Source organism: Penicillium manginii, assembly GCF_028828005.1.
Source record: "Penicillium manginii strain IBT 31320 chromosome Unknown utg000005l:1.0-5665137.0:1.0-5668048.0, whole genome shotgun sequence".
Lineage (NCBI taxonomy): Eukaryota > Fungi > Ascomycota > Eurotiomycetes > Eurotiales > Aspergillaceae > Penicillium > Penicillium manginii.
Window position 1 is genome coordinate 2,558,564 of NW_026643106.1, and position 23,996 is coordinate 2,582,559.

A 23,996-nucleotide genomic window follows, 5' to 3' on the forward strand; every position below is an offset into this window, starting at 1 on the left:
CACCTGGATACTTTCAGTATGAGACAAGACATACCCCTGGAATGCGATCGAAAAATTTAAAGAATAATCGATTAAATCTTACAGATTTTGCCCTAGCCAGTAACTATACACGAATATAAAGCCCCCAGGAAATGGCGGCCATCTCGGTAGAAGCAAACAAGCATCTTAGTATGTATCCGTTCGGGTGAGTGAAGAGCGATAGGGTCGATTCCAGCAGAACACATACTAGTATGTGACCTGAGAAAGTTGAGAGATCTTGTTATCTTCCCAAAGGTTGTTTCGACTACTAGTATGTTAGATGACCATGCTACATAGTATGAAGTAACCAGGCAGACTTTAAGGCAACCGAGCCCCTGCTGATGCAGATTGGAACCTTGGTGAGCCACTGGCAGTCTTAAAGGAGAGCTTCAGGGGAAGGAGGGCAGTAGTGTCAAACCGGCCACATCAATCCTTTTTGCAAGTCTGGCCCGTACGGCGCTGTATAGCCGCAGTTGAGCCAGAGTTTGGATTAGGTTAACCTGATCCTAAAAGTTTGGCATCTCGTTCAAGGTTAACGACCGATCATTACTTTATGAGAGATGAACGTTGCGCATGTGTGCTTCGGGCGTGGCTACAGAGTAATCTTGGTAAGATCTACGGAGTACGGTTAATTTCCTCCGACTCGAATCTCCCAGGTTCAACTTTTTGTTTTGACTTGGGCTGAACGTCACCATAAGCCTGCCCACAGTGGCGGCTGTTGACTGTCGTACCCACCGCCAATAGGATCTACCTTCGGATGGTTTCCGTAGGCGGAATCGAGCTGAGCGGCCTTAAAAGCTCTGTGGATAAATTGTCTCGGTCTGGATCGGGGCCATATGTTACCTAGTCTAGTCTGTCCGGTGTCCTGCTGTGTTCAGTCTGCGATCGTGAGATCGTAGCTCAGATAAAAGGCGGAACCAGGTCCCACATGCTCCACACATCTATTGGCAATTATGCAATTTGGCTGGGAACTTGGCCATCTAATATTATGGAGGGTCTTATCTTTCATTATTTGATTGGGCTGATGGCGGATAAGGCGTCCATATTCACGCTTGCGAATGTAGATCTGATGGACACGTCGATCCCTCCGGCGATCTTCGGGGCTGATAGTGTCGAGCCCTAAGGTTTTGTCGAACGGCCTGCTCGCTGACGATAGACAATTATATGAATACAAATTCCGTGCATAGATAACACATATCCAAAGAAGCAAATACATCCTACTGGTCACATACTCCTAGGCTTCGATTACCGCCAAAATCTACAACATTACGTTCAATGGGGTTGAAAATTGCTGCGGTCGCGGCCATTTCTTTGCTGTTATACGTGAGCTTGAAACGAAATCATGTGTTTTCAGTGCTGACAGTCTATGATAGACTATTGCACTTGTCGTCTATCGCTTGTTCTTTCCTCCGCTGGCGAAATACCCTGGTCCTCGCTTGGCAGCCATAACGCATTGGTATACGGCCTACTATGCCTGGAATGGAGACTTTCACATCGTTAGCCGAGAGTGGCATACCACCTATGGGTTGAAAGATTTTTCACTTGCAGTGAAAAACAATCGTGGCTGATCTTTAAAATAGGAAATATTGTCTGATTCGCCCCGAATGCCCTCACTTTCAACACCCACACCGGGATGGACGCGAGTTATGGCGTTAGAGCAAACGTGATCAAGTCAGAGGGCTATAGCTCGCTTAGCGCCAGTCGACATACCCCCGATATCAATCCTACTTTCAGTGCTTCTATTCCATCTGACTCTTATAATGTTATAGGTGCGGATACAACTGCCACTGCAATGAGTGGTACGGTACATTCTTCTTTCTGGCCCACAAAACCGACCTTCTTCAACCGATTGACAAAGGAGATTCGCACCACTTTTGCCAACGAAGAAGAAATCCGCACAGGGGACCTACTCAACTCGTGTAAGCTTTTGCAAGCATGTATCAATGGAACAATGCGACTTACTCCGCCTGTTGCCACTACGATCCCGCGAACCGTGTTGAGCGGAGGCTTGGTGGTCGATCAAGAACTTATCCCTGAGGGGACCATGGTCGGTACAACGACTTACGCCATCCAGCGGAATGCGAGCTATTTCCAATCTCCAGACGAGTACTGCCCAGATAGATGGATAGTTAATCCAGAGATGGGGGTAGACGAGGAAAGCATCAAAATTGCCAATCAGGCATTTTGTCCATTTAGCATTGGAGCGCGCTCTTGCGTGGGGTGGAAACTTGCTTGGACCGAGCTAGATGTACCATTTCTCGGGTCCTGTTTCGATATGATATGCGGTTGGCACCTGACTCTCGATGCTGCGGCGGAAAACGTGATGATTGTGCCTTTAGATTGAAAGGTTGGGTAACCTCGGCGGTGGAAGGGCCTTGGGTGCAGTTCCGATCTCGGACTTGAAAAGCTACTCATGTTGTGATGAAAAAGCAGACTAGCAAAGGTTATTTTTATTTTATTTTGATAGAGAAAAAAAACATTGAATTATTGATTTCACCTAATTTGAGCTTCGTGAGGTAAAGTACTTCAGAAACCAGACAGAGAGGAGAATCTACGGCACCTGGGTATTCCGCTCTCCTGCAACCCAAGAACGCTAAGAAAGGTGTATACCAAGCCACAGAATGTCAAAATAATTAATCCGGGGAATGCTGATACAATAGAAGACTTCTGGCAGGTTCTGTCGGGCCCCTAAGCGAGCAGCACTCTATTCTAGACACGGGCAAACGGATGCGGGGGATGCCGTCGGCACACCGGGGAACCCATCGGGCTACAGCGGGCCGTGATAGGCTGGACACTCGGCTCGTGGAGATGAATAGAAGCTTGGAAGACACTCACGCCACTGTCACCCCCGGATTTTCCCCTCGCTTCTTCTTCACCCCCCCTGTCATTATTCAGAGACTTGCGCCCGTTGCCCCGCTTTTTGGTAATCAATGCACCTCGCGCAATAAAAGGGGCCTACAGGACGGGTCGCCATTCTGTATACCATGTAGAGCCCGTCTGTGTTGAGTTTGACGACGCTGTTCCCCCCTCTTCCAAGGTGGTGACCATATAATATTATTGTGGGCATACGATATTTACCCCTTACCCGCCATGGGTCGACCTTTTACCATCTTTGTGGCCTGTCTAGCTGCCACCGGCTCATTCCTGTTCGGCTATGACAGTGGAGTCATGACAGATGTGATCGAGTCACCGAATTTCCTCGCATACTTCCGAACCACGCAGACATCTGCGATCATCGGAGCAATCAATAGTACTTTCTCAGGCGGAGGTAGAAGATCCACACAAGACAAGCACTTTAGGAAGGGAAACAGTATTCGCTGACCGTCGTCAACAGCTGTCATCGGGTCCTTGCAAGGTGGCCTCACCATGGATCGCTTTGGTCGCAAAATTACCATCCAGATAGGAGCCTGCATTTGCCTCGTAGGTGCAATCCTGCAGGCATCTGCACAGAATCTCTCAATGATCCTGGTTGGCCGCATCCTGGCTGGGTGGGCTGTCGGACTCATGTCCATGTCCGTACCAGTCTACCAAGCCGAGCTTGCGCATCCGAATTCTCGAGGCATGATAGTTGGACTAGCACAACAAATGATTGGGATTGGATTTATCGTTAGCACGTATGCTTTCCCGGACGCTATCCGGCATTTAAAAACGATTGCCAACATTTACTAATTCAATGGGAACCATAGGTGGATCGGGTACGGGTCCCTGCATGCCCCCGCAACCAGCCAGTTCCAATGGAGGTTTCCTCTCGCCTTTCAGGTCGTACCGGCTCTAATTCTGGTAATCGGCATGATCTTTCTTCCCGAGTCGCCGCGATATCTCATCGAGAAAGAGCGTTATGTCGAGGCCATGCGCGTACTGCGAAAGTTACACTTCGATGGGACAAACGAAGATTGGATCGAGGCTGAATTTAGTGAGATTCGTCGCACCATTGATGCTGAGAAGAGTGTTGCAGTGCAAGGGTGGAGCGCTTTGTTTACGGTTCCGCAATGGCGTACTCGCATGTTGTATGTGCAGCCCCCTCCCTCCTTTGCCTACAATGCCCCCACGCCAACCATGAACATTGGGGCTAACTGACTATTTTTCCAGGCACGGTCTCGCTGTCCAGGTGTTTACCCAAATGACAGGCATTAATGTGATTGGGTACTACCAAACAATCATGTACAGGGCTCTGGGCATCACCGGGAATCGGAACACGCTGGTGGCAGGCTTATACAACTGCGTGGGCCCAATCACCAACCTCATATTCGTGGTATTTTTCCTCGATCGAGTTGGTCGTCGGCGACCGATGCTTTTTGGCAGCGTGGCTATCTCTCTCGCGCTGATCTGCGAGGCGGCACTGAACTCTCAAAATCCGGATGGTCAACGCATTGGATACAGCATCGGCGGTGTGTTCTTCTTGTTCGCCGTATCGGTAATATTTTCAATGTCATTTGGGCCTTGTAGCTGGTAAGTCTCGCGCTTTTTCCCCCCTCATTCCGAGTCCCCGAACTTTTTCAAGAGGACCTGGGAGACTGATCATTTAACAGGGTCTATATGGCCGAGGTTATGCCTATGCAAATCCGTGGGAAGGGCAATGCTTTTGCTGTCGCCTTTGGGAACTGGGCAGTCAGCACACTTTGGAATCAAGTATCGCCCATCGCTTTGGGCAAGATCCAGTGGAAATTTTATTTTATTTTTGTGGCGTGGAGTGAGTTGTCGATTCGGCCCCCCTGAAAGTTGTCTCCCAAAGCTGACCCGTTGATCTTACGTAGACCTGTGCGTGTCGTTTCCCGTGATATATTTCTTCTTCCCAGAAACCAAGCAGAAGACGTTGGAGGAAATCGACCTGTTGTTTGGGCAGCGCGTGTTAGAGGCAACGCCCGATGGGCCGGTGCAGACGGAGAAGGAAGAGGGGGTCTCGGCGACGAATGTAGAGAACATGGCGATCCACTAGACACGGCTTGGAAGTTAGCTGTTAGCTGTCAGCTGAATAGAACTTGAACCAAGGTATCCATTAAAAGTAAAGTAAAGTTAAGTGGAGAGTGTAGAGTGGAGATTGGAGAGAGTAGAAAGCGGGGGTGGAGTACTCCGCGTACGGAGTATACACTCTTCTGCATACACTCTGCTCGAATCAAAACACCCCGGCAGGTCGTACAGACTAAGGAATTAAAACCGTCAACTTCCCTCCACATGACCAGCTTTGGTTCCACAACGGAAAGATTAATAGGGAAGAAAGACGCAAAAAAATGGACAATTCAGCCGATCAGCATTCCCAGCCGCTCACACCTTGGCCCGCCCATCCCTTTGGGCGCCACACACCGCGATTGGCTCTAGGATCCCCTCACAACAGGCCATGATCGCATCGCACAGTCGTTGCTTCAGTAGATCTTCTTCCCCCCGCTTTGGTCGATCATCTTTCCCCTGCGGGCAGGAGGAGCTCTTTTATCTAAGGGCTGCGCAGGGTTTCCCAAGTTTTCCTGTCTGATACCCCGAGCCGCACGGGGTGCTGGCTTTACTTGTTCAGGTGCGTGTGTCTCTCGTTCGCCCCTTCGAGAACTTCATTGAACTGGGATCCTGGATTCTTGTGGGAATGAATCAACTAGGGTGTCATGATCCACTAACCTGACGACTGTCGCGCGACAGGACACATCCACCCCGGCAAGAAAGATGGGAGACGACCATAGCCTCAAGACGAGCCATATGGCCATCGTCCTAGGGATTGGCCTCGGTGTGGTGATGCTTATTGTGCTCAGTTTGCTGTGAGTATCACTTTTTCTTTGAAAGGTGATGGAGAATCAGAATCGGGGGGGGGGGGATCTCCTGATCCTTGTCATCCTACTGTACAGACATTGTCTCGTTGATTACGATTCCCCAGATCGTGTCACAAGAATCCCTTGTGCTAACTCCAGCGCACCCAGTCTGACAATCGTCGTCAACCGCCGCGATCGTCAGTCATCAATGCGCCAGAGGAAGAATCCGGACGAAAGATTGCGCAATTTGGATGCTGTCTCGCCCACCCGCACACTAGAGCAGTGGTGGACCAATACAAAAGGCAAAATGGGACTTTCCGAGGCCGTTGACGGGCAATTTGTTTGGTGGGATCAAATACTCTTCCTCTTTATTCCAAGTTTATGAACTCGCAGCAGTGCTAACGCTGGCCCCAAGTGCCGTCTGTCTGGAACAGGTAGACCGCTCCGAAGAAATCAGAGAGTTGAAATGCCTACACGTCTTCCACCGAGAATGTTTGGAAAAATGGTACCTTGGCGATCATTACAACTGCCCTTTATGCCATCGACCCTATTTTGTGGCAGACAACCCCCCAAGAAACGACTATGTGTGGATGGTATGACATGATGAATGATCTAATGATCCCGGCGTTGGTGTTTGGCTTCGGAAGGGTGGCAGGTGGGCTGAAATCCATAATGGCATGCGGCCTCATTTATTTTCCATATTTGCCAGGCGCGAACTACATTCCCCCCAATGATTATGATTATATGATTGAAGATGACTACGCGTACAATTATGGCGTAAATCATCCTCACTGCACAAACGCATCTGTTGCGGAAAAATACTCCGTGTTGAAATCCCAGGCGTTGGAATTCGACCAGTCAAGAAAGCTGGACAGACCGGAAGTAACATCATGCACCATTTCTGCGGGGACGGGCTGCGGGTCGAGCAATTGGTCGAGGATTCGCGACAGCTTCTTCTCGGCCTCCTTACATGCCTGGTGGTTTCCATGGCCCGGCCGTGACACCCAGGACAGAACTGATATAAAGACGCTTAAGTTCCGAATGAGTTCAGATCGAGGAAGCTCCACATTATGCGGGCCAGGGTTGTGGGACTGGTGTAATAGTTCCAGTAGAAGAACACTAGCAGCGGGAAGACCATATGAGAGGGCCTAAATTGGTTATTAAAAGGGGACTGATATCTTGCGCAATGCGGTGTGAACAGGGGAAGAACTTACTATCCAAGAATAATGTCTGTCGAGGTCTACCATGGGGTGGCGCGCCGAGGTAAGGTTGATTACAATAGCCAGTGTTTGACGTGAAATATCACAAAGTTCCTCTTGCCCAGTGTTCGTGTACTTTATCAAGGTCCTCTGGAGCAAGAAGCATGTGTAGAGGTAGTTGAGATACATGTAGACTATTGTCAGAAAGGCGTCGTGAAAATCATCGTTCTTTCGGCGATCATAACGAATTTGATCTGGAGTAGACTCCCAAACATCGCATATCTTTTCCTTGATCTCCCTGTCAAGTGACATAAGATGTCAGTTCAATTTTATCTCAATGCAAGTTCAGGAAAGCCTTACTGTGTTTTCTGTACCAGATCCTGCGGTTGATCAGTTCCAAGCGCCAGCTCAAGAGTTTGTTCTCTGCAAATTGCCATTTTGAATCGTAGTAGTGAAGGAGTTATTCGGTAGCGAGCTCCATGAGTATTCCATCCATTGCCGTCAAGCTCCGAAATCGCTTTGTTTAGAGCGTCACCCCCTTCGATGATAACATCATCACTCAAGTCTAAAGGGGGCACCATCGTACAATAACGATAGTTTATTAGAGGTGGTCGACCAAAAAAGCTGGCTTGCATTTTGTCCAGGTAGAAGACAGAGATGAAACAGCCCTTTCGCCACTGGCGCAAAAAGAATGGGCGGGTATGCTCCTCCCCATCTGTATGAAGACCGACAGCATATACCGTGGCAACTAGGTCACCTACACGACGCCACGCTTGATAGTCTATATGAATTTCGTTAGCGATGGAAAGATAGAGGAACGAGCATCAAATGACCTACTTGAATCTCCGTATTGTTGAGTCCGTAGCATGATATCATTGTACTGAAGATAGGCTAGAATTTCATTGGCCGAGGAAGCTTCATCGCAATAGTTGATGCAAATAGTGGTAGCCACGACGACTTGCTCCAGAAGATGGTCTTTTGCCTGGGGTCATCTGATCCTTGGGAGAATTCAGGGTCATTGTCTGGGGTCACCACCAGTTGCTGACCGAATATCGAAAAAAGATTGCCGATAGGCTCCCAGCGAAGATTTTCTCCGGTGAAGGAGTCACAGTATTCTTTTACACTCATTGATGGGTGAGAAGTCATTGGTCGTGAAGTATTTCGAAATATTTGGGTGGCGAGCTTTTGCAGCCGAGGCATTAAATTATGACCATCGAATTCGTCGAAAGTTCTTTCAATCGACGCCAGCGTAGCTCTTACAAGAACCTCCGGAGCGATAGCATTGCATGTTCGAAGATGAAATTGATTCAATAATTTTTGCCGGTGTTTGAAGCTGTAGAGGAACAGCAGGACCTCCGCTCCGGACTGGACGCGGTCAGGCGCCACTGTCAAAACGGGGCAGGGATCGGGGTGGTCCTCGGGTTCGAAGGGGATCTCATTGCGATGCTCAGTCAGAACTGCAGTGAAACTTGTAGAGCCCAAATAGCCCGGAAGAGCCGAATGGGGTTCCGGGAGCGGGGGCGCAAAGATGCGTCCGCTACCTAATGAGCCGGGACTCGAAGCACTATGTGGTTGTTAGGCTGTGAAGTGATATTTGGACGAACAGATAGCATTCTTACTTGGAAGTTGGCTGGCTTGTTAATCGACTAGAGGAGACGGGCGGTGGATTGGTCTGGTCTGATGTCCGCTTGCTCATCGGGGCAGGATGATAAAAGCATTGGCCGTCGATGCGCTTCCCCGCACACCTGCGGCAAACGGGCCTCTCATGGCCACAACGCTGCTTCGACCGTCGACAGGGCTCACAAGATTGAGGTGCCCCATTCCGGCGGGTCGCAGGCAAATATGAGCGCCGATCATCGTTCCTCATCTCATCGGAAAGTTTTCGCTGGAGAGAGTTGAGAGTTGCGGGCAGAAAAAAGGCCGGTCATATCCCAAAGCGGTTAGCGTCGCGTCTATAGTAGGCGATGGCGATTAGAGATGACCTTAGCCTCGTATAGATTGATAGGACACGCGCGAAGTTGGATGTTTCACAAAAATCAAAGATTATCACAATATTCACAGCGGCCTCATGGTCTGACAGCTGATGCCGAGCAGTTGGTGGGTCCTACCAATGGTGTCTTTGGACCTGAGCCTTTAGACCCTCGGCTAATTGCCCCGAACTGTCATATTTTTGCCATTTGAGAACGTAAGGGGGCCATCTCGAAGTAGCATGATCAGTGTTTTTTTCTCCGGTGTACTGAGTACTCCCTGGTGGTTAATAGCTAATGACTTAGTAGATGCACATCAATTAATCGAAGTGTTCGCTGGTCTGACATGGTATGTCACACCAAACACAGAGTTATCAACAACTCGGTTTAACTACTCCGTACTAATAACCAATACTACTCAGGTACTTCCTTAGACACTGAATCATTGACCGTAGTGTGTTCCCATATGCTCTATATCTATACTCTGTACATTCTTCCTCGGTCTCACGGGAAGACACATAGGGTAATTACGGCTTTGGCTCGGGGCACGGCCGAGCGAAAACCTTGGGCGAGGCGTCTTAGGCTCGAGCTTATTTGACTTGCCATCTCATCTTACATTCCCACTTATCCACTTGCCCACCGCCAGATGGCCATTCCTAGGCTGACGGCACCAGTCTGCATGGTGTCGGTCTCCAATGGCAAGAAATGAACGCCCACTTACGTCCGTAGGCAACTTCATGTCTTATCCACCAGCACTTCCCGTCCTTTAAGCCAAGCCACCAACAGACCAAGCGCCTCCAAGAACCACCGTTTAAACTCGAGGGCAGCTTGGCATCACTTAATGGCATCTCCATTGGCTCGCTTCGGCGGGTCGTCAGTTTTCAGGGTCCAAACTCAATGCCCAGAGAGCCTTCTTGACAGATTTTCCTCCCGTTATTCTATTAATATGCCCGGCTTTGGAACATTTTTCCCATCCCACGCGCATCTGCACGGGCCAAAGGAATTGTTACGTCAAACTTGTGCGGGACAAACAACCGTTGGATCGCTAGAGCCCCATTCGACTGCTTCTTCCGGACCCATTTTTGGTGCTGAGAAGGCATTTGCTGGCTATTTCAGCCGCTAAGGAACTGCCTTTTCCGTTTCTTACTCTTTGAATACCCACGTCGCATTCTTGCTAGTAGCGACGTGAAGATCTCTGCCCCCCTCGCACGATGATCTTCAGTCACGGCTGAAGAAACCGAGATTGAGACACGAACGAGAGGCTACTCCTACTGAGCTGTACAATAACTTCCCTCTAGGAATGTCAAGTACAGCCTCCTGGTGGCTCTCCTGAATATGGTTGGCGTCCCAAAAAGTAAAGGATGCCAGACTTGCATCCAACGACGAGTGAAGGTAGGTCTTGAGCCCTTATCTGCTTACCGTTACCCTAACCATGGGCATTACCTTCCTTAAGGTACTACCAAGGTAGTATTCCTGACGGTCACCGTCCACTTATCAACAATCATCTAACATGCTCACACCAGTGTAATCTAGCCCGCCCAGAATGCACCCAATGCCAAAGATATGGCGTGGACTGCCCAGGATACGCAAAGTCTCATAAATTCATGGACGAAGGCGAAAAGCTTCATCAACGATTCGGGAAGAGACGAAGTAACCCCACCACCTTACCTCCCACATCGATTGACGAGCGCATCGTACCATCTCTCGCAGCCCGCTCGACAGATAAGCAACAACCCGTCATATTCGGCTCCTTCGTTCTCTCCGCTTTTACACGTTGGTTTGGACTCAATAAATACCGAGTTCACGTTCCATGGACACAATACGTCGCCCAGCATATAGGCCAGAGCCCCGCGTTCGATGCCGCCGTCTACTGTGTCAACTCAATGCACATGGGCCATGTGCATAAGGATACGAGGCTTCAACGCTCTAGCCGCGAGGTATACAGCAAGGCACTGCGGCTATTTGGAGATCGAATCTGCGACCCTGATTCGATGAAATCCTCCGAGAGTGTCAGCATCACCATCGTACTCAGTCTGTTTGAAGCATACTCCCGCACAGCTTCAGACTCCTGGACCCGCCATGCCGCCGGTACGGCCCTGCTCATGGCCCATCGTGGCCCTGCTGCCCATCTTACCGGTTTCGATCGTTGCCTGTACCTATCCTTCCGCAGCTTCCTCGTTGCCGAGGCCTTCGTCAATGGCCGACGGTGTATCTTTGAGAAACCAGAGTGGCAGGCACATATTGACCAAGTGAGATGGGAGGATATGGCTTCTCCACGGGTTGATGAGCCTATTGCATTATTTATCGATCTACAAGACCGTATCTTTATGGAAGTCTCCAAGGTGCCCGGTCTTCTATACCAGGCGCGCAGACTGCATACTATCCCAGATTCACAGAGAGCAGCTCGCCGACTAGCAACCCAAGTACAGTGCAGTGACCAGGCACTGCGTGCCCTTTCCGCACAGTTACGTCTAGCCGCGACGGTGGAGAGCTATGAGTGTCTCAACGACGCATCCACCGACAACCGTGAGAAGGCTGCTTTCATCGGGCCCATCCCATCCACCTTCCCGCAGGAATTTGCCAATAGTGTCCTACGTGGCACCGATAATTGTTCACATATACTTCGACTCCTGCTCGATTTTCTCGAAAGTGATGAAGTGCAGAACTTGACACCTAGTCCGGAGAGTAAAACGGAGACTGAAATTTCGGATCCTTTGCCCTTCTGCTTCGTCTCAAAATTGGCTTTGCATGTAGATGCGAACTCGGGGTCGTCGGGTCAAGAGCGAAATCTGCCCCCTCCAGAAAAATGGCTCGACTTGGTGGCTGCGTCGATGGGACTGGAGGCATTCGAAGTGGTCACATGCGCGATTGAGACGCCTGGGTCGGCCGAAAGTGTGGAACATCCGGGGTCGTGGAGTGGGACTGTCATGTTACGATGATACGGAGCTGGAAAATACAAACTCCAAGCCATGTCATAGATTGAATAATAGAAGAGAGAGAGAGGACTGGCCTTTGCCGCGGTATCCTCCTCTCAAGTTAACGAGATCATGATCTACTTTTCGAAAAAAAGATATACAATTACGAATGAAGTTGAGCGAATTCGTGAGATCAAATTGTCGTATCGCCGTAGAACTGACAAAAAGCAATTCGTAACAGAACACCATACCATGGGCGAGAAAATAGCGAAACGATTGAGAAGAAGGCAAGTTGATCGGAATATACAACAAAGCAGAACCTGCAATCTTTCAAGTGATTCAGCCATTGACGCATCAACAGTCGTGCGACCAAAAACGCCGTGCGGAACATGCCCAGAACCCATCCCACGCCAGAAAAATCCGAAGATAAAAATCGAAAGCAACAGAACAAAGAGGTGAAACATTAAAGCATTTGAATGCAGAAAAGAAATGGGGTATGCACAAGGTTTCCCAGTGGGAACGAAGAAGAATAGTAGTAGGCGAGGCCGCAACACAGCTGCGGAGAATGCACAGAGCTAGAGACAGACACCATTACTGGACAGTGCGAGCAACACGGTTGGGGCTAGAGGTGCTACCAACCCGGCCACTGGGCTTGCGCACACCTCGTGATTCACTCTTGTTGCTGTCTGTTGCCCGCTGGGGCTGGAGCGAACCTTGCTGACCGAGATCGGACCATTGGCACTCTTTCGGCTAGAGGGGGGTTTTGGGAGCGCCGGTCTCAACCCAGTTTTCGCGGTCCTCATGAATATCATCAGTTAATGTGTAGCTAGCAGTGACGGTTGCCGAGTAGCTGATAGACCGCGAGGTCGGTGATGCAACTGGGGATCGCGATGCTCGTTGCTTGGCGAGCATGCGTAATTGAATCTCTTCGTCGCTTTCGCTGCTTTCATTGCTCAGGCGGTGGCCGCGATGGCTTCGGTCTCCATTCTGTTCAACCGCGAGAGAACCCGATGCGGTCCTGGAGTAAGGGTGGTGTCGGGAGTCTTTGCGGTGGGATTTGCGAGGCTGACCGGGGGTAGGAGCAGGAAGGTTTTCCTCGTGCTGGCTAGCCGCGCCTTCATTGTGATCAATCTCACCCAGGGCCGCGCGCTTAGAGTGGCTGTTATTGGGAGGAGTGGCCACCTGACCATTGCTGGGACGCTTCTTATTCGAAACCCGAGCAGGAGTAGCCGGGGTAGACAGGGCAAGCTTTTCCTTCATGCTGTCCTCGAACCACCACTCTCGGAAAGCCATCTGGTTCAAATGAAGCCAGTGTTGTTGGGGGCCCACAACCATACCGGGACGCATGAAACGCATGAAAGCAATGACCTCATTGGCAGTGAAGCCATAGCGGTAAATTAGATAGGCACCGATCAAGCAGCCAGTGCGACCGAGTCCAGCCTTGCAGTGCACGGCAATTCCCTTCTTCTTGATGGTGATCATGTCATGGGCCATCTTGATAAACTTGCGGACCAGCTGAAGAGGAGGGCATGTGCCATCCTCGAAGATCATGTCGATGTGCGAAATTCCCATGGCGGTAAAATGTGAGGGGCTATAAAGTTCGGAGTTCAGTCGCACCACGAGGCCAATGTTGCGAGAAGAGAAATGGGCGAGAACATTCTTGAAAGGAAGAGGGAGTTTAGACGAAAACACTTCGGAAATGGTTGATGGGAGCGCATCGTATTCGGGGGTGTTCATAGGAACAAGCGCGATGGGTTGGTGTTGTGGGGAGGCGAAGGCGAGGAAGTCTTGAGTGACCCAGTTAAAATCGCCCATATCAACTCGCTCGAACTTCTCGTATCTATGCCAAATATTAGTACGGGTCATGCTATAAGAGGCTGGCGGGAATCGAGAACATACTCTTCGAGATTGAAATCGCGCAGGCCACACAGACCCTGCTCCTTAGCCTTCCACACACCATAGACCACATCTTGAATGTTCAGGATGAAGTCTGCCTGGCTGTAACCAGCGTCGCGGAAGGGCATATAAGGAGGGTCAGCCTGCGCAATGGGCGCCAGAGCCAAGTGAGGCGGCCATGATTGAATCAGTACCATGTAGCAGGCTACAAGGCAGGCCGCGTTGGCACGGCTGCGTGCGTCTGTTTTGCTATGAAACACAACTGGGCGATCACTGTTCGCTGGGTCTCCGAGGATCTCGTGGAACATCACAGCGAAGCGGTACAGGTGACCAATGTGGAGAGGACCGAAATCAGCATGAAAGGCATTGTACAGGAGGGTGTCGTCGACCGTGAAGTACACAGGGGATCGGCGCTTGCTCGTCGGCGTAGTAGGCTGGACCCTGGCCGATCGCTTGCTTGGAGACTTGGCTGAATCGAGTGGGAAAGGGAAAGGCGTTCTTGAGGATGGTGCCGAGTCATAAGAGCCCAGGTAAAGGCGGTCTGTTGTTGTGATGCGTTGTTAGACCCCGCTTGAAGCCGCACAGTAAATCAAAGACAATCTCAGCGCAATGCGACGAACCTTGGATGTACTCGATCATCTGACCTCCGCGACCAGTGTCAACTGTCATTTTGTTCTCACGGTCTGCTTGTCGGAACTGCAGGTATAAGAGATTCGGGGGGAAAAAAGGTCACGGCGAAAGCTTGGATCACAGTAGGGATAAATAATGATCAGATCTGTGAGCGCAGGCCAGGACAATTGCTGCGATTGGAATCGCAGGTCGTCGACAATGAAAGATGGAAGATCTCAAACGCTCATGGTCTGATGGATCGGAGGTGCGCGAGTTGGATGATTGTGGTGGGAGAATGGGAAGCCTCTAAAGGATGAAGATAAGAATAGAGAGGAGAGTATGAAGAGAAGAGATGAGAAGAAGTCAAAGTCCAGCTGTACAGGACGAGAGATGGGGAAGAGGGGTGGGATATGGAAAACAAAGAAGAATCTCATATGGGCAGCTGCCATGCCACGCTAAGCCGATGTTATGTTTGGCCTGGACCGTGCGTGTCCATTTGGGGGTTAGCGCAGGCCGTTGGCTCGACAACAGCGGCCCGTTGAGTCTGTTTCTGCCTTGATGTCTGGAATCCCAGGCCTTAAGGCATCAATACCATTGACATCTTAGTCATCCAGCAGGGAACAACAAATATTGCTATTGTATGTACGGAGTACCCTACCTACTCCATACTTCCAAGTTCACCGGGGTAACTGCAATAACTGAATATTCATCTTGAATTATTCATATTGCTACCAAGTTCCAATTGCTTCTAAAATCTCAGTCTGGAATCACGGGGATTTCGTACCAGATCCTTGCCGGTCTCCGTCTCTGTCTGCGTCTCCGCATTGGAGACGCCTGAAAGGGGCAACCCAGGCATAGTATGAACATTCCGTATGACCACCAAAGAATTGTCGTAGTGTTGTTGTTTGGCGCCTCGGCTATGTTGGGGCAGTTGCCTTGAGTGGCAGAGGCCAGCCTAAATCATTCTTCCTCGTCGAAATGGGCGCTTGCACTTGCTCTTGGCTCACTTCTACCCCTTCCGCGGAATCTCCCTCTCTTATGTCATCTTGGACTCTGGTCCTCGCCTGGTCACTGCACCCTCTTGACTTCACACAGTGATATAATATCATCCTCCAAGGCAATCGCCATCCCTTGGGACCCCGTCCGTGAGATCAGACAGCAAGCCCCGTTAAAGCGGGTGCCGTCATCTCCGATCCCACACGGTTAAGGTTGTTGCTACCCGGCGCCGGTCGTCCTTCACGACAGTGTTATTGTTTAGTTGTTTGATTGTTTGTATACAATCCAACAAACTTGGCAGACCCTATCGGCAAGCATCCAATCTCCACCAACCCGACATGATTGGTCCCCGCGGGTCAGAGCTTGATTGATCGCGGTCCAACACAAGTCCTATCATTCGACTTGGACAATTCTCTTCTTTTTGCTCGAGGATCTCGAGCCTTCAGGCGGCATAAAATCAATACCATGGTCTCGCTTGTCTCAATGTTGAATGGACCGTGTTGAGATTATAGTCTGTGCACTCAAAGGGGTAAATGAGTCTCCGCGGCCTCGGTCGGGCCAGATGCGATGGATGCAAGGATATCCAACGGTCGAACTTCCCCTCAACCTTGACCACGACGAACAAATCTCCTGAGCTTGTTAAGAGTCCTGAGATTACTGTAGTTTTGGTGATCGGCATGGCGCTATAGAAGCTATTCATGGATCTTTGCATAAAGCGCGACCCTTGCCTACGACCCCACTGGACAGGTCGGTGCGGTGGACCACACCACATCCCTCGCATGCAAAACAAAATGAGGTCTCAGTTCTGTTATGACGAACTTGGTCTTCTGAACTAGTGACAATATACACAAAATGTGTATTATGAGAGCGTCGGTCAGCCATCCCGGCTGCGGACTGGCAGCCGAGACCGCAGCACTCTCAAGTGAAAGCGTTTGACATCAATGATGCACAAAGAGATTAGCAAAGGCCGGTACAAGCTTCCGTGAACTGATACTAATCAAGTGAAACTAATTTCGCACCTTGCTGATAGGCAGTTGAGCTTATCCATATCGAGTAGACCGCCTACTCCGAAGCTTTCGACTGCCAGACTCGGGAGTTTGTATTGAGGGCCCATGTGGAAACATCCCTTGGGCGTGAATATGGACCACCCAAATTACCTGTCCACTGCGGCGGATGGCTTCGAGCTCATGCATATCGTGATTCGCTGCGGAAAGAACGAACGAAATTATGAGCACGGAGAAACTCTGTTCCCCTGATGATCGCAACTACATTGCATGTGAGGAGTTGATGCAGCAGGTGGGAGCTCATAAACAACAACGAGCAGAAGGCGTATATAATCTGCAATGAATCCAACTTCCATGTCCTGTTCTCCAGCTCCAGTCATTCATTCTATCTCGAGTCGCTCTTTCAACTTCCCACTCTTCCCTGTACACATTCATTCCCAACCAAGTCATTCTTTGGAATCTTTTCTTCACCAAACGCAAACATGAAGTTCACCGGAATCGCCTTCTCCCTCGCCTTTGCTGGTGTTGTCTCCTCTGCGGCTCTGCCCCCTGTCGGTCTCCCTAACATGTCCGGCCCTGAGGGAGCCATTGGTAAGCTCGAGGGTCAAGCCGGTAGCATCATCACCGGCGCTGTCAAGCGCCAGACCCAAGGAATCATGGATACTGTTTCCGAAATGACCAATAGTCTGCATGGTGTTAAGCGTCAGCTTCAATATCTCCAGCCCATCACCGAAAGTGTGGCTAGCTCCATGAACGGCGGTACTGGTGTTGTTGGCAGTGCCGTGGGCACTGTTGAGACCACTGTCGGAGGTGCCGCCGGCACCGCTGAGAACAGCGTCACTGGCGTCCTTGGTGGTAATCATTCCCTTCTTCAACTAGAATCTCGACTTGCAACTAATGATTTCTCCAGCTGCCAAGCGCCAGATGCACAATGGCGACGAGAAGGTCGAGGGCCCCTTGCACGAGGTTGATGTTTTGCGCCGACAGGATCCCATTCAGCCCATCTCTGAGGGTGTTGCCAGCACTTTAAACGGTGGAGCTGGTATCGTTGGTGGTGCTGTTGGTACGGTTGAGACCACTACTGGCGGTGTTGCTGGCACTGCCGAAAATACTGTCGCCAATGGCCTGGCTCGTACGTATTCAATATCTTGGATTCTCATTACTCTGCTAACCCCTCCTGAGACGTCAAGCGTCAATTCGGCAACCTTCCCGCCACCATGCAGCAGACCGGTACTGATGTTCTCGCTGGCCTCAGCGGCAGTATGTATCCTCTTAAATAACCTTCTGCATCCCATTCTGATCTATTTCCAGACCCCAGCGGCATCTATGGTGCGCTTGCCAACCTCCAAATGATTGTTGCCGCCGGCAAGCTTAACCCCTCCGACATCAACGACCCTACTGGTGCCGTCCAGCGCGTCATTGCCAACCTTGCGGTCGCATAAATCTCATAATATTTCCTAAGTCGAAATGTTTTGGGGGTTCGATCTGCATTCAAAGGTGTCATGACCTCATCTTATCGGCGCGATATTTACATTCTTGTTTTCATTTCTTCTATCCACCTTGGGCCTACATTCCACGAGTTGGCCTTCGAGAGACGTTGTATAATACTTTCACGAGCGCTTTTGCTATTTCTATATGACCCGTGCTGAACGAGCTGGGAAGTTCTCCGAGAGAATGTCTTGCTTTCTTTTCCTAATACCAAAATTTGCATTGTTTATCCCACTCAAAGTAATGCGTCCAACTGCTTAGCCAGTAGTATGTCCTTCCTAGTCACCTATATTGACTGCCCTCCCTCTACGCGTTCACACTGTTTACAGTCGTCAGGGGCAGTGACGGGGACTTCCCCCGATTCCTGAGCCAGACGCCTCATGTATGCTTCAATCAAACATTATCACTTTTATTGTATAGTCATAGAAAATCTCAGGGCCTATTGAGCAAGTATAGGATGTGCGGGTGTCGACCAACCGCGTACCATTACCCAACTTGAACATAACGATAAAATATAATGCATAATTTGCTCTAACTCCGAAGCCAGAGCAAAGCTCTCCAGTCTCCGACATGAACCTTGGAACTTTGGAAGGTAGTAATGACTTTGAGTCGGATCATTCAAGTTCAAGTTCACCTGGGCAGTCACAGCCCGGGCGGGCGCCAACATGCTATGGAGACCTCGAGAGGTGGAGTCACTGGATATATATCTGAGCCCCGGGGGCCATCCCCCTTGTAGATCTGCAGAAGACCGTGACATCCATTCCCAGGTTTTCGAAGACCACTGGTCTGGTACTTTTGGAATACCACAGCTCCTACTCGATTGTTTGAAGACTAAACACACCTAGGTACTTTGTACCTACGTATGATTGGCACCAAACATCGTAAGAATACTCCTGCTGACCTTTGGTCTTGGCGTGCCTCTGAACCAACCTTGGAAAGTCACATGATCGTGGCCCCTCGATTTGGCGGACGAAATGGTTTCACAAGCACATTCAACACAAGCGTTGGTCTCTGTCTGTCCTTAAAACTCCTCACCTCGATAAAAAAGAAAAAACTCCGAATCATTAAGCTGTGCAAAAGCTGCACAATCATCATGGCCGCCAACCAACTTTCCGACTCTGAATTTCCCTACTCTTTGTATGTGCCACCCCACCTTCATGGCCGCACATTGATCCACGAACGGGATACCAATGCGACATGTGCGATACTGATACATGATCTAGAACCATCTCCCTCCCGTTGCCAACCCATCGTCTCGCATTGTCTGCTCTACAAACCCTCGAAGTCGACGCTGAATTGTCACCATTCGTACGACGGACCTTTGCCCTCACAGCTCCCACTCAAAACGCTTCCGACGAGCCTCAAGAGAAGAAACAGAAGCAAGACCCCGAAGAGTCCAATACTGTTCTGCAGACCACCTACCGTGCCACGACAAACCGTATGCTCCGTGTCGCCGTCAATGGATTCATGGAGAGTATCGGTGTTGTCCTTGGAGTGATGGCAGAGCTGGATGTTGATGTGCTTAAGGCAGAAAGAGAAGGGTGATTCAGGCGAGGGAATTGGGTATTCGGTATCGAAATATGCCATCAAATTCGATTGGATTTGCCTACATGGTGGCTGGAATAGGTCTATGTTGCCACGTGAAAGGACACCAACGTGGTGTCCAGCCGCAACATTGAAAACGATCTGTGGCCGAGTCGCAAGCTTTCCAAAACTGAGAGTCTACCGTGTGATTTGGAAGTTGCGACTCGGCCCTTGTTGGCCATTCCTGGACTTATTGGGGAGCTCAAGCCGCGACTGGTGGAAAGTCTACACTAAGAAAGCCTCCTCGGAAATCGCCAAGACAGACTGAGGGAATTTGATGTGAACCGGAAGCAGTATACAGATCGGGGATGACCCTCCCAAAGTTGTGCGATGCGATCTGATCGTAGCCTGCAGAATTTGGTGCTAGAAGAACCAGGGACTGTGGATTCCCCTCTTGAGCAGAACGCGCGGCAACACAGCTTCCGAGGCGTCTACTAGGCCTACTACTGCCCTTATTTCCAGGAAAATAAAGTATGGATAGAATATTTCTAGAAGAACGGAGCAGAAATACATAATCCAATCAAAGAGTTATGCATAGCTATTGTTATCCGCACAAAGCGTCGATCTAGCCTCTAGGAGACCGAATAAGCTTAATAATTGGTACGGCTGGGTCCAAGTATTTCGGTGCTTAACCCTGCTGGGTAAATGCACCGCCGTCAATGATTCTTCATCCTCCAATTAGCAAACGTCTAATTCATCCGGAACGGGCGTCAAGAAAGCCGTCGGCTCATCACTCCTCCGGAATCTGGACCTGGGATCATTGGTAATATCCTAATTCCAAATCATTTCCCTGCAATGGCGCCTCGGCTGGTCCTACAAAACCACGGCCTGCGCGCCATTCTCCCTCGCCAAGTTCACCCTAAATTACCGCGGTTCTTCTCATCTCTCCCCGCTTCCTCGACGTCATTGCGATCGTGCCACCCAAGCTTCAAATCCAAATCCAAATCAATCTCCTCCACACTCCCCTTCTCTCCCTTTTCAACCCCCCCACCACCATCAAATCAGAACCATGGCCGCCGCCACCACTTTCTACGACTTCGAGCCCGTCGACAGTACGTGTCCCATCGTCCCCCTTCCCCTCGCACCCCCCTTTCGAGCGCGCGAGTTTCAGTCGCGGCGCATCTCCCTAGAGAGCCATTAGCTAACTTCGCATCACAGAGAAGGGCGAGACTTTCCCTCTCACCTCCCTCCAGGGCAAGGTCGTTCTCGTCGTGAACACCGCCTCCAAGTGTGGCTTCACCCCGCAGTTCGAGGGCCTCGAAAAGCTCTACCAGACCTTGAAGGAGCGCTACCCCGAACAATTTACCATCCTCGGATTCCCCTGCAACCAGTTCGGTAGCCAAGACCCCGGCTCCAACGATGACATCCAATCCTTCTGCCAGCTCAACTATGGCGTGACATTCCCCGTGCTCGGCAAGCTCGATGTCAACGGCAGCGAGGCCGCCCCCGTCTTCACCTGGTTGAAGGAGCAGCAGCCTGGCCTCATGGGCTACAAGCCTGTCAAGTGGAACTTCGAGAAGTTCCTGGTTTCTGCCGACGGAAAGGTCGTTGGTCGCTGGAGCAGTCTCACCAAGCCCGAGTCTCTGCAAGACCCTATCGAGAAGGAAATCGCGAAGGCCAAGGCGGCTGGCACTCTTTCGTCCTAGGCGCCTGGTTGGTCCTGAGCCTTGTCTTTAATACCAATTTCTATCTGTACCCACCCCTGACTTGTTTAATTATTGCACGAGCCAGGCTCGTGATGTATGCAGCATGCCGCATGAATAATACCCAGTAATTCATATCTCAATCCTCACAGACCAGTACATATGACGCAAATGATCGTACTTGCAACATATCGAGCTAATGCAAGCGAGCTTTCCACTTTATATGCCCACGAGCAGGTTCGTTTGGGCTAATAGGAATCGCTCCGTGATTCCACTCTATCTTGTTTCGGTAGTTGCTTTAATTTCCGCCCCCGGTTCGGGCCCCAAGCGCGCCCCGCTCCTCGGGTTAGGCGTCCCACGCTGTGACCGATCGAGTTAGAACTTGCGATGCTTTGAAGATTGTATATCATAGCTTCAAGATTGAATAATATATAAGAGTGCATACAGATGTCTTTCTCTTTCACTTGCAAGAGCTAGATCCTTCTAGCTTCGGGCCAACATTTGATTCCAGTCATCAAGGATTGAAACTACACCCATAATGTGTGGAATTAGCGCTGTTCTTTCTCTTGGCAGCCATCCTGCATCTTCGAACCAGGAGCACGCATTGGCCCTGGATGATGAACTTAATGCAAGTCTAGATCTTGTTCAACACCGTGGACCTGATGCTCGTGGTACATGGACTAGTGATGATGGCAAAGTCTGTAAGTGTTTGTTATGAATTGGACCGTCCTGGACAGGGACTCTGTCTCACACACACCAAGATACTGATTTATTTTGATTTGTTTTGTAGCCCTCGGACATGTCCGACTATCTATCGTTGACCTGAGCCCGGAAGCAAACCAGCCATTCCATGACAGCGTTAACGATGTTCATGCAATCGTGAATGGAGAGCTTTACGACGACGAATATTACCGAGATCTCCTGGGTACCGAATACGATTTCCGCAGTCGAAGTGACTGTGAGATTGTCCTGGCTCTTTACAAGCACTATGGTCTATCATTTCTATCCCACCTCCGAGGTGAATTCGCTTTGATCTTGTGGGATGCTCGCAGAAAGGTATTCATTGGCGCGAGAGACCGTTATGGAGTGAAGTCACTCTACTATACCATCGTGAACAATCAGTTACTGGTGGCGACTGAAATGAAATGTTTCCTACCATTTGGTTGGAAGCCTGAGTGGGATATTCAAGGTCTTCGAGAGTGTGGTTGGGTATTTGGTACTGGGACAATGTTCAAAGGGGTTCAATCGGTTTGTGGCACTTCTATAGTGTTTCTCGAGAGTCTTTCTGATGATCTTTAGGTTGCTCCGGGTCATTACATTCTAAGCCGCAACTTCAGCCCTATCAAAGACGCAGTCTACTGGGATGCCGAATATCCAGACAAGGTAGGCAAACCTTGGAAATATTGGCTAAATTCATACAAACTCAGACCTTGGACGCTAATTAGTATTCATCCAGAATACCCCCGAGCTTCGATCAGAATCTGAGATGACAGAGGGTGTGCGAAGTCGTCTTATGGAAGCCATCAAAGTTCGACTTCGTGCTGACGTGCCCGTGGGAATCTATCTCAGTGGTGGAATTGATTCGTCAGCGGTCGCCGGAATGGTAGCTCACCTCGTCAAAGAAGAGGGAGCTCGAATGGGCAATGACCAGAGTCATCTTGTCTCCCGGATGAAGTGCTTTACTGTACAGTTTGATAAAGATAGTGGTGCTGACGAGTCAGGTACGAATTCCTCCACATTTAATTATCTCCGTCACCAGGATATTGACTTTATCAGATATTGCACAGCGTACCGCCGAGTGGCTCGGTGTCGAATTTCATCCTGTGCCTATCACCGAAGAAACTATCGTATCTAAATTTGAAGATACCATCTGGCATAGTGAAGTGCCCCTGCCCGACACAAACGGTATCGGGAGACTGGCCATGGCTGAAGCTGCGAAATCTCAAGGAATCAAAGTGATATTAACAGGTTTGTCTTTTTCAATTATACTGGCTGATTTCTCAAGCTGAGAAATTTTACGTCTACAGGAGAAGGATCCGACGAGCATTTTGGAGGATATAAAGAATTGGCCAACGACTTCTTGCTTGAAAGCGATCCTTCTTGGTCTCCCTCTCTGACCAGGGCAGAGCTCGCAGAAATTCAACAACAACAATGCGGTCCCGATCATGCAGCATATCTGGCCATCAAAGCTGTCAGATCGCTGCCAGAGTCGACCTGTAAAATGCTTAACAACATCTCGGTTCTTACGAAGCTCGCGCTAGTCTCCCGCCTACCATTCGCTTCATGGACTGAGCCTTTTACGGCTACACACCCTGAAACCGCTCAGGTAGAGGGTCTCGACGGGCGAGTTCGCGACTTAATCATCAACCGCTGGCATCCACTGCATACAGCGGAGTATATTCTTACGAAAGGCCTTTTCCCTAACTTGCTGCTTCGGTATCTTGGAGACAACGTCGACATGGTCCACCACGTTGAAACTAGACCCCCGTTTCTAGACCACCATCTCACCGCATATGTCAACAACCTACCGCCTAGCTTGAAGATCAAATGCTCGCTGCCAGATAAGTCTTTGACCGAGAAGTACATCCTTCGAGAAGCAGTGCGCCCTTTCGTTACCGATGAGATCTACAAGCGGCCAAAGAAACCGTATGTTGGACCAGCGAAATTTCCCGAGAACGGGCCTTTGCATCAGTTATTCTTGCGCTTGATTTCTCGGGAAAATGTGGAGGCTCTTGGATTTTTGGACTGGACAGCAACCGAACAGCTTGTCAGTAAGGCGTTCAGGGATCAGAACCCGCTATGCTTCCGAGCTGCATTCCAAATTTGTCAAATGGTGGTCATCTCGCAAAGATTCGGAGTTGCCAAAGCTAGTGCCTGAGCTTTTGAAAATGGGCACCTGGGCAGGCGATGTTTTTCCTTGAACCCCAGCCTTCAAGTTGGAAGGG

The 23,996-nt window shown here is 50.0% G+C and overlaps 10 protein-coding genes across 10 annotated transcripts; 8 read left to right on the forward strand and 2 right to left on the reverse strand.

The window, feature by feature from the left end:
- Positions 1–1,651: 1,651 nt before the first annotated feature.
- On the forward strand, positions 1,652–2,362 carry N7533_007353 (uncharacterized protein; the record flags this gene model as incomplete). The annotated part of the gene is made up of 1 exon (XM_057104003.1): positions 1,652–2,362. The coding sequence occupies one exon, from the start codon at positions 1,652–1,654 to the stop codon at positions 2,360–2,362; it is 711 nt and encodes a 236-aa protein (XP_056958960.1).
- A 746-nt stretch (positions 2,363–3,108) lies between these two features.
- Positions 3,109–4,954, forward strand: N7533_007354 (sugar porter family MFS transporter; the record flags this gene model as incomplete). Its single annotated transcript, XM_057104004.1, has 6 exons — positions 3,109–3,286; positions 3,353–3,632; positions 3,705–4,025; positions 4,108–4,467; positions 4,548–4,708; positions 4,773–4,954. The coding sequence occupies 6 exons, from the start codon at positions 3,109–3,111 to the stop codon at positions 4,952–4,954; spliced, it is 1,482 nt and encodes a 493-aa protein (XP_056958961.1).
- Positions 4,955–5,667: 713 nt separating this feature from the next.
- N7533_007355 (putative RING finger domain protein) lies at positions 5,668–6,349 on the forward strand (the record flags this gene model as incomplete). The annotated part of the gene is made up of 3 exons (XM_057104005.1): positions 5,668–5,759; positions 5,919–6,090; positions 6,185–6,349. 3 exons carry the CDS (start codon positions 5,668–5,670, stop codon positions 6,347–6,349), a joined length of 429 nt encoding a protein of 142 aa, XP_056958962.1.
- Positions 6,350–6,538: 189 nt separating this feature from the next.
- Positions 6,539–8,645, reverse strand: N7533_007356 (putative C6 transcription factor; the record flags this gene model as incomplete). Its single annotated transcript, XM_057104006.1, has 6 exons — positions 6,539–6,898; positions 6,965–7,247; positions 7,310–7,730; positions 7,787–7,931; positions 7,982–8,513; positions 8,569–8,645. 6 exons carry the CDS (start codon positions 8,643–8,645, stop codon positions 6,539–6,541), a joined length of 1,818 nt encoding a protein of 605 aa, XP_056958963.1.
- Positions 8,646–10,520: 1,875 nt separating this feature from the next.
- On the forward strand, positions 10,521–11,855 carry N7533_007357 (uncharacterized protein; the record flags this gene model as incomplete). Its single annotated transcript, XM_057104007.1, has 1 exon — positions 10,521–11,855. The coding sequence occupies one exon, from the start codon at positions 10,521–10,523 to the stop codon at positions 11,853–11,855; it is 1,335 nt and encodes a 444-aa protein (XP_056958964.1).
- A 567-nt stretch (positions 11,856–12,422) lies between these two features.
- cdcA (phosphoprotein phosphatase CDC14) lies at positions 12,423–14,396 on the reverse strand (the record flags this gene model as incomplete). Its single annotated transcript, XM_057104008.1, has 4 exons — positions 12,423–12,581; positions 12,615–13,671; positions 13,731–14,268; positions 14,348–14,396. 4 exons carry the CDS (start codon positions 14,394–14,396, stop codon positions 12,423–12,425), a joined length of 1,803 nt encoding a protein of 600 aa, XP_056958965.1.
- Positions 14,397–16,818: 2,422 nt separating this feature from the next.
- N7533_007359 (uncharacterized protein) lies at positions 16,819–17,778 on the forward strand (the record flags this gene model as incomplete). The annotated part of the gene is made up of 4 exons (XM_057104009.1): positions 16,819–17,191; positions 17,247–17,468; positions 17,519–17,596; positions 17,648–17,778. 4 exons carry the CDS (start codon positions 16,819–16,821, stop codon positions 17,776–17,778), a joined length of 804 nt encoding a protein of 267 aa, XP_056958966.1.
- Positions 17,779–18,917: 1,139 nt separating this feature from the next.
- On the forward strand, positions 18,918–19,369 carry N7533_007360 (CTAG/PCC1 family protein; the record flags this gene model as incomplete). Its single annotated transcript, XM_057104010.1, has 2 exons — positions 18,918–18,961; positions 19,048–19,369. 2 exons carry the CDS (start codon positions 18,918–18,920, stop codon positions 19,367–19,369), a joined length of 366 nt encoding a protein of 121 aa, XP_056958967.1.
- Positions 19,370–20,417: 1,048 nt separating this feature from the next.
- On the forward strand, positions 20,418–21,054 carry N7533_007361 (glutathione peroxidase; the record flags this gene model as incomplete). The annotated part of the gene is made up of 2 exons (XM_057104011.1): positions 20,418–20,460; positions 20,567–21,054. The coding sequence occupies 2 exons, from the start codon at positions 20,418–20,420 to the stop codon at positions 21,052–21,054; spliced, it is 531 nt and encodes a 176-aa protein (XP_056958968.1).
- Positions 21,055–21,589: 535 nt separating this feature from the next.
- Positions 21,590–23,929, forward strand: N7533_007362 (asparagine synthetase B family protein; the record flags this gene model as incomplete). Its single annotated transcript, XM_057104012.1, has 6 exons — positions 21,590–21,752; positions 21,842–22,299; positions 22,351–22,434; positions 22,508–22,772; positions 22,828–23,019; positions 23,079–23,929. The coding sequence occupies 6 exons, from the start codon at positions 21,590–21,592 to the stop codon at positions 23,927–23,929; spliced, it is 2,013 nt and encodes a 670-aa protein (XP_056958969.1).
- Between the last annotated feature and the right edge of the window lie 67 nt (positions 23,930–23,996).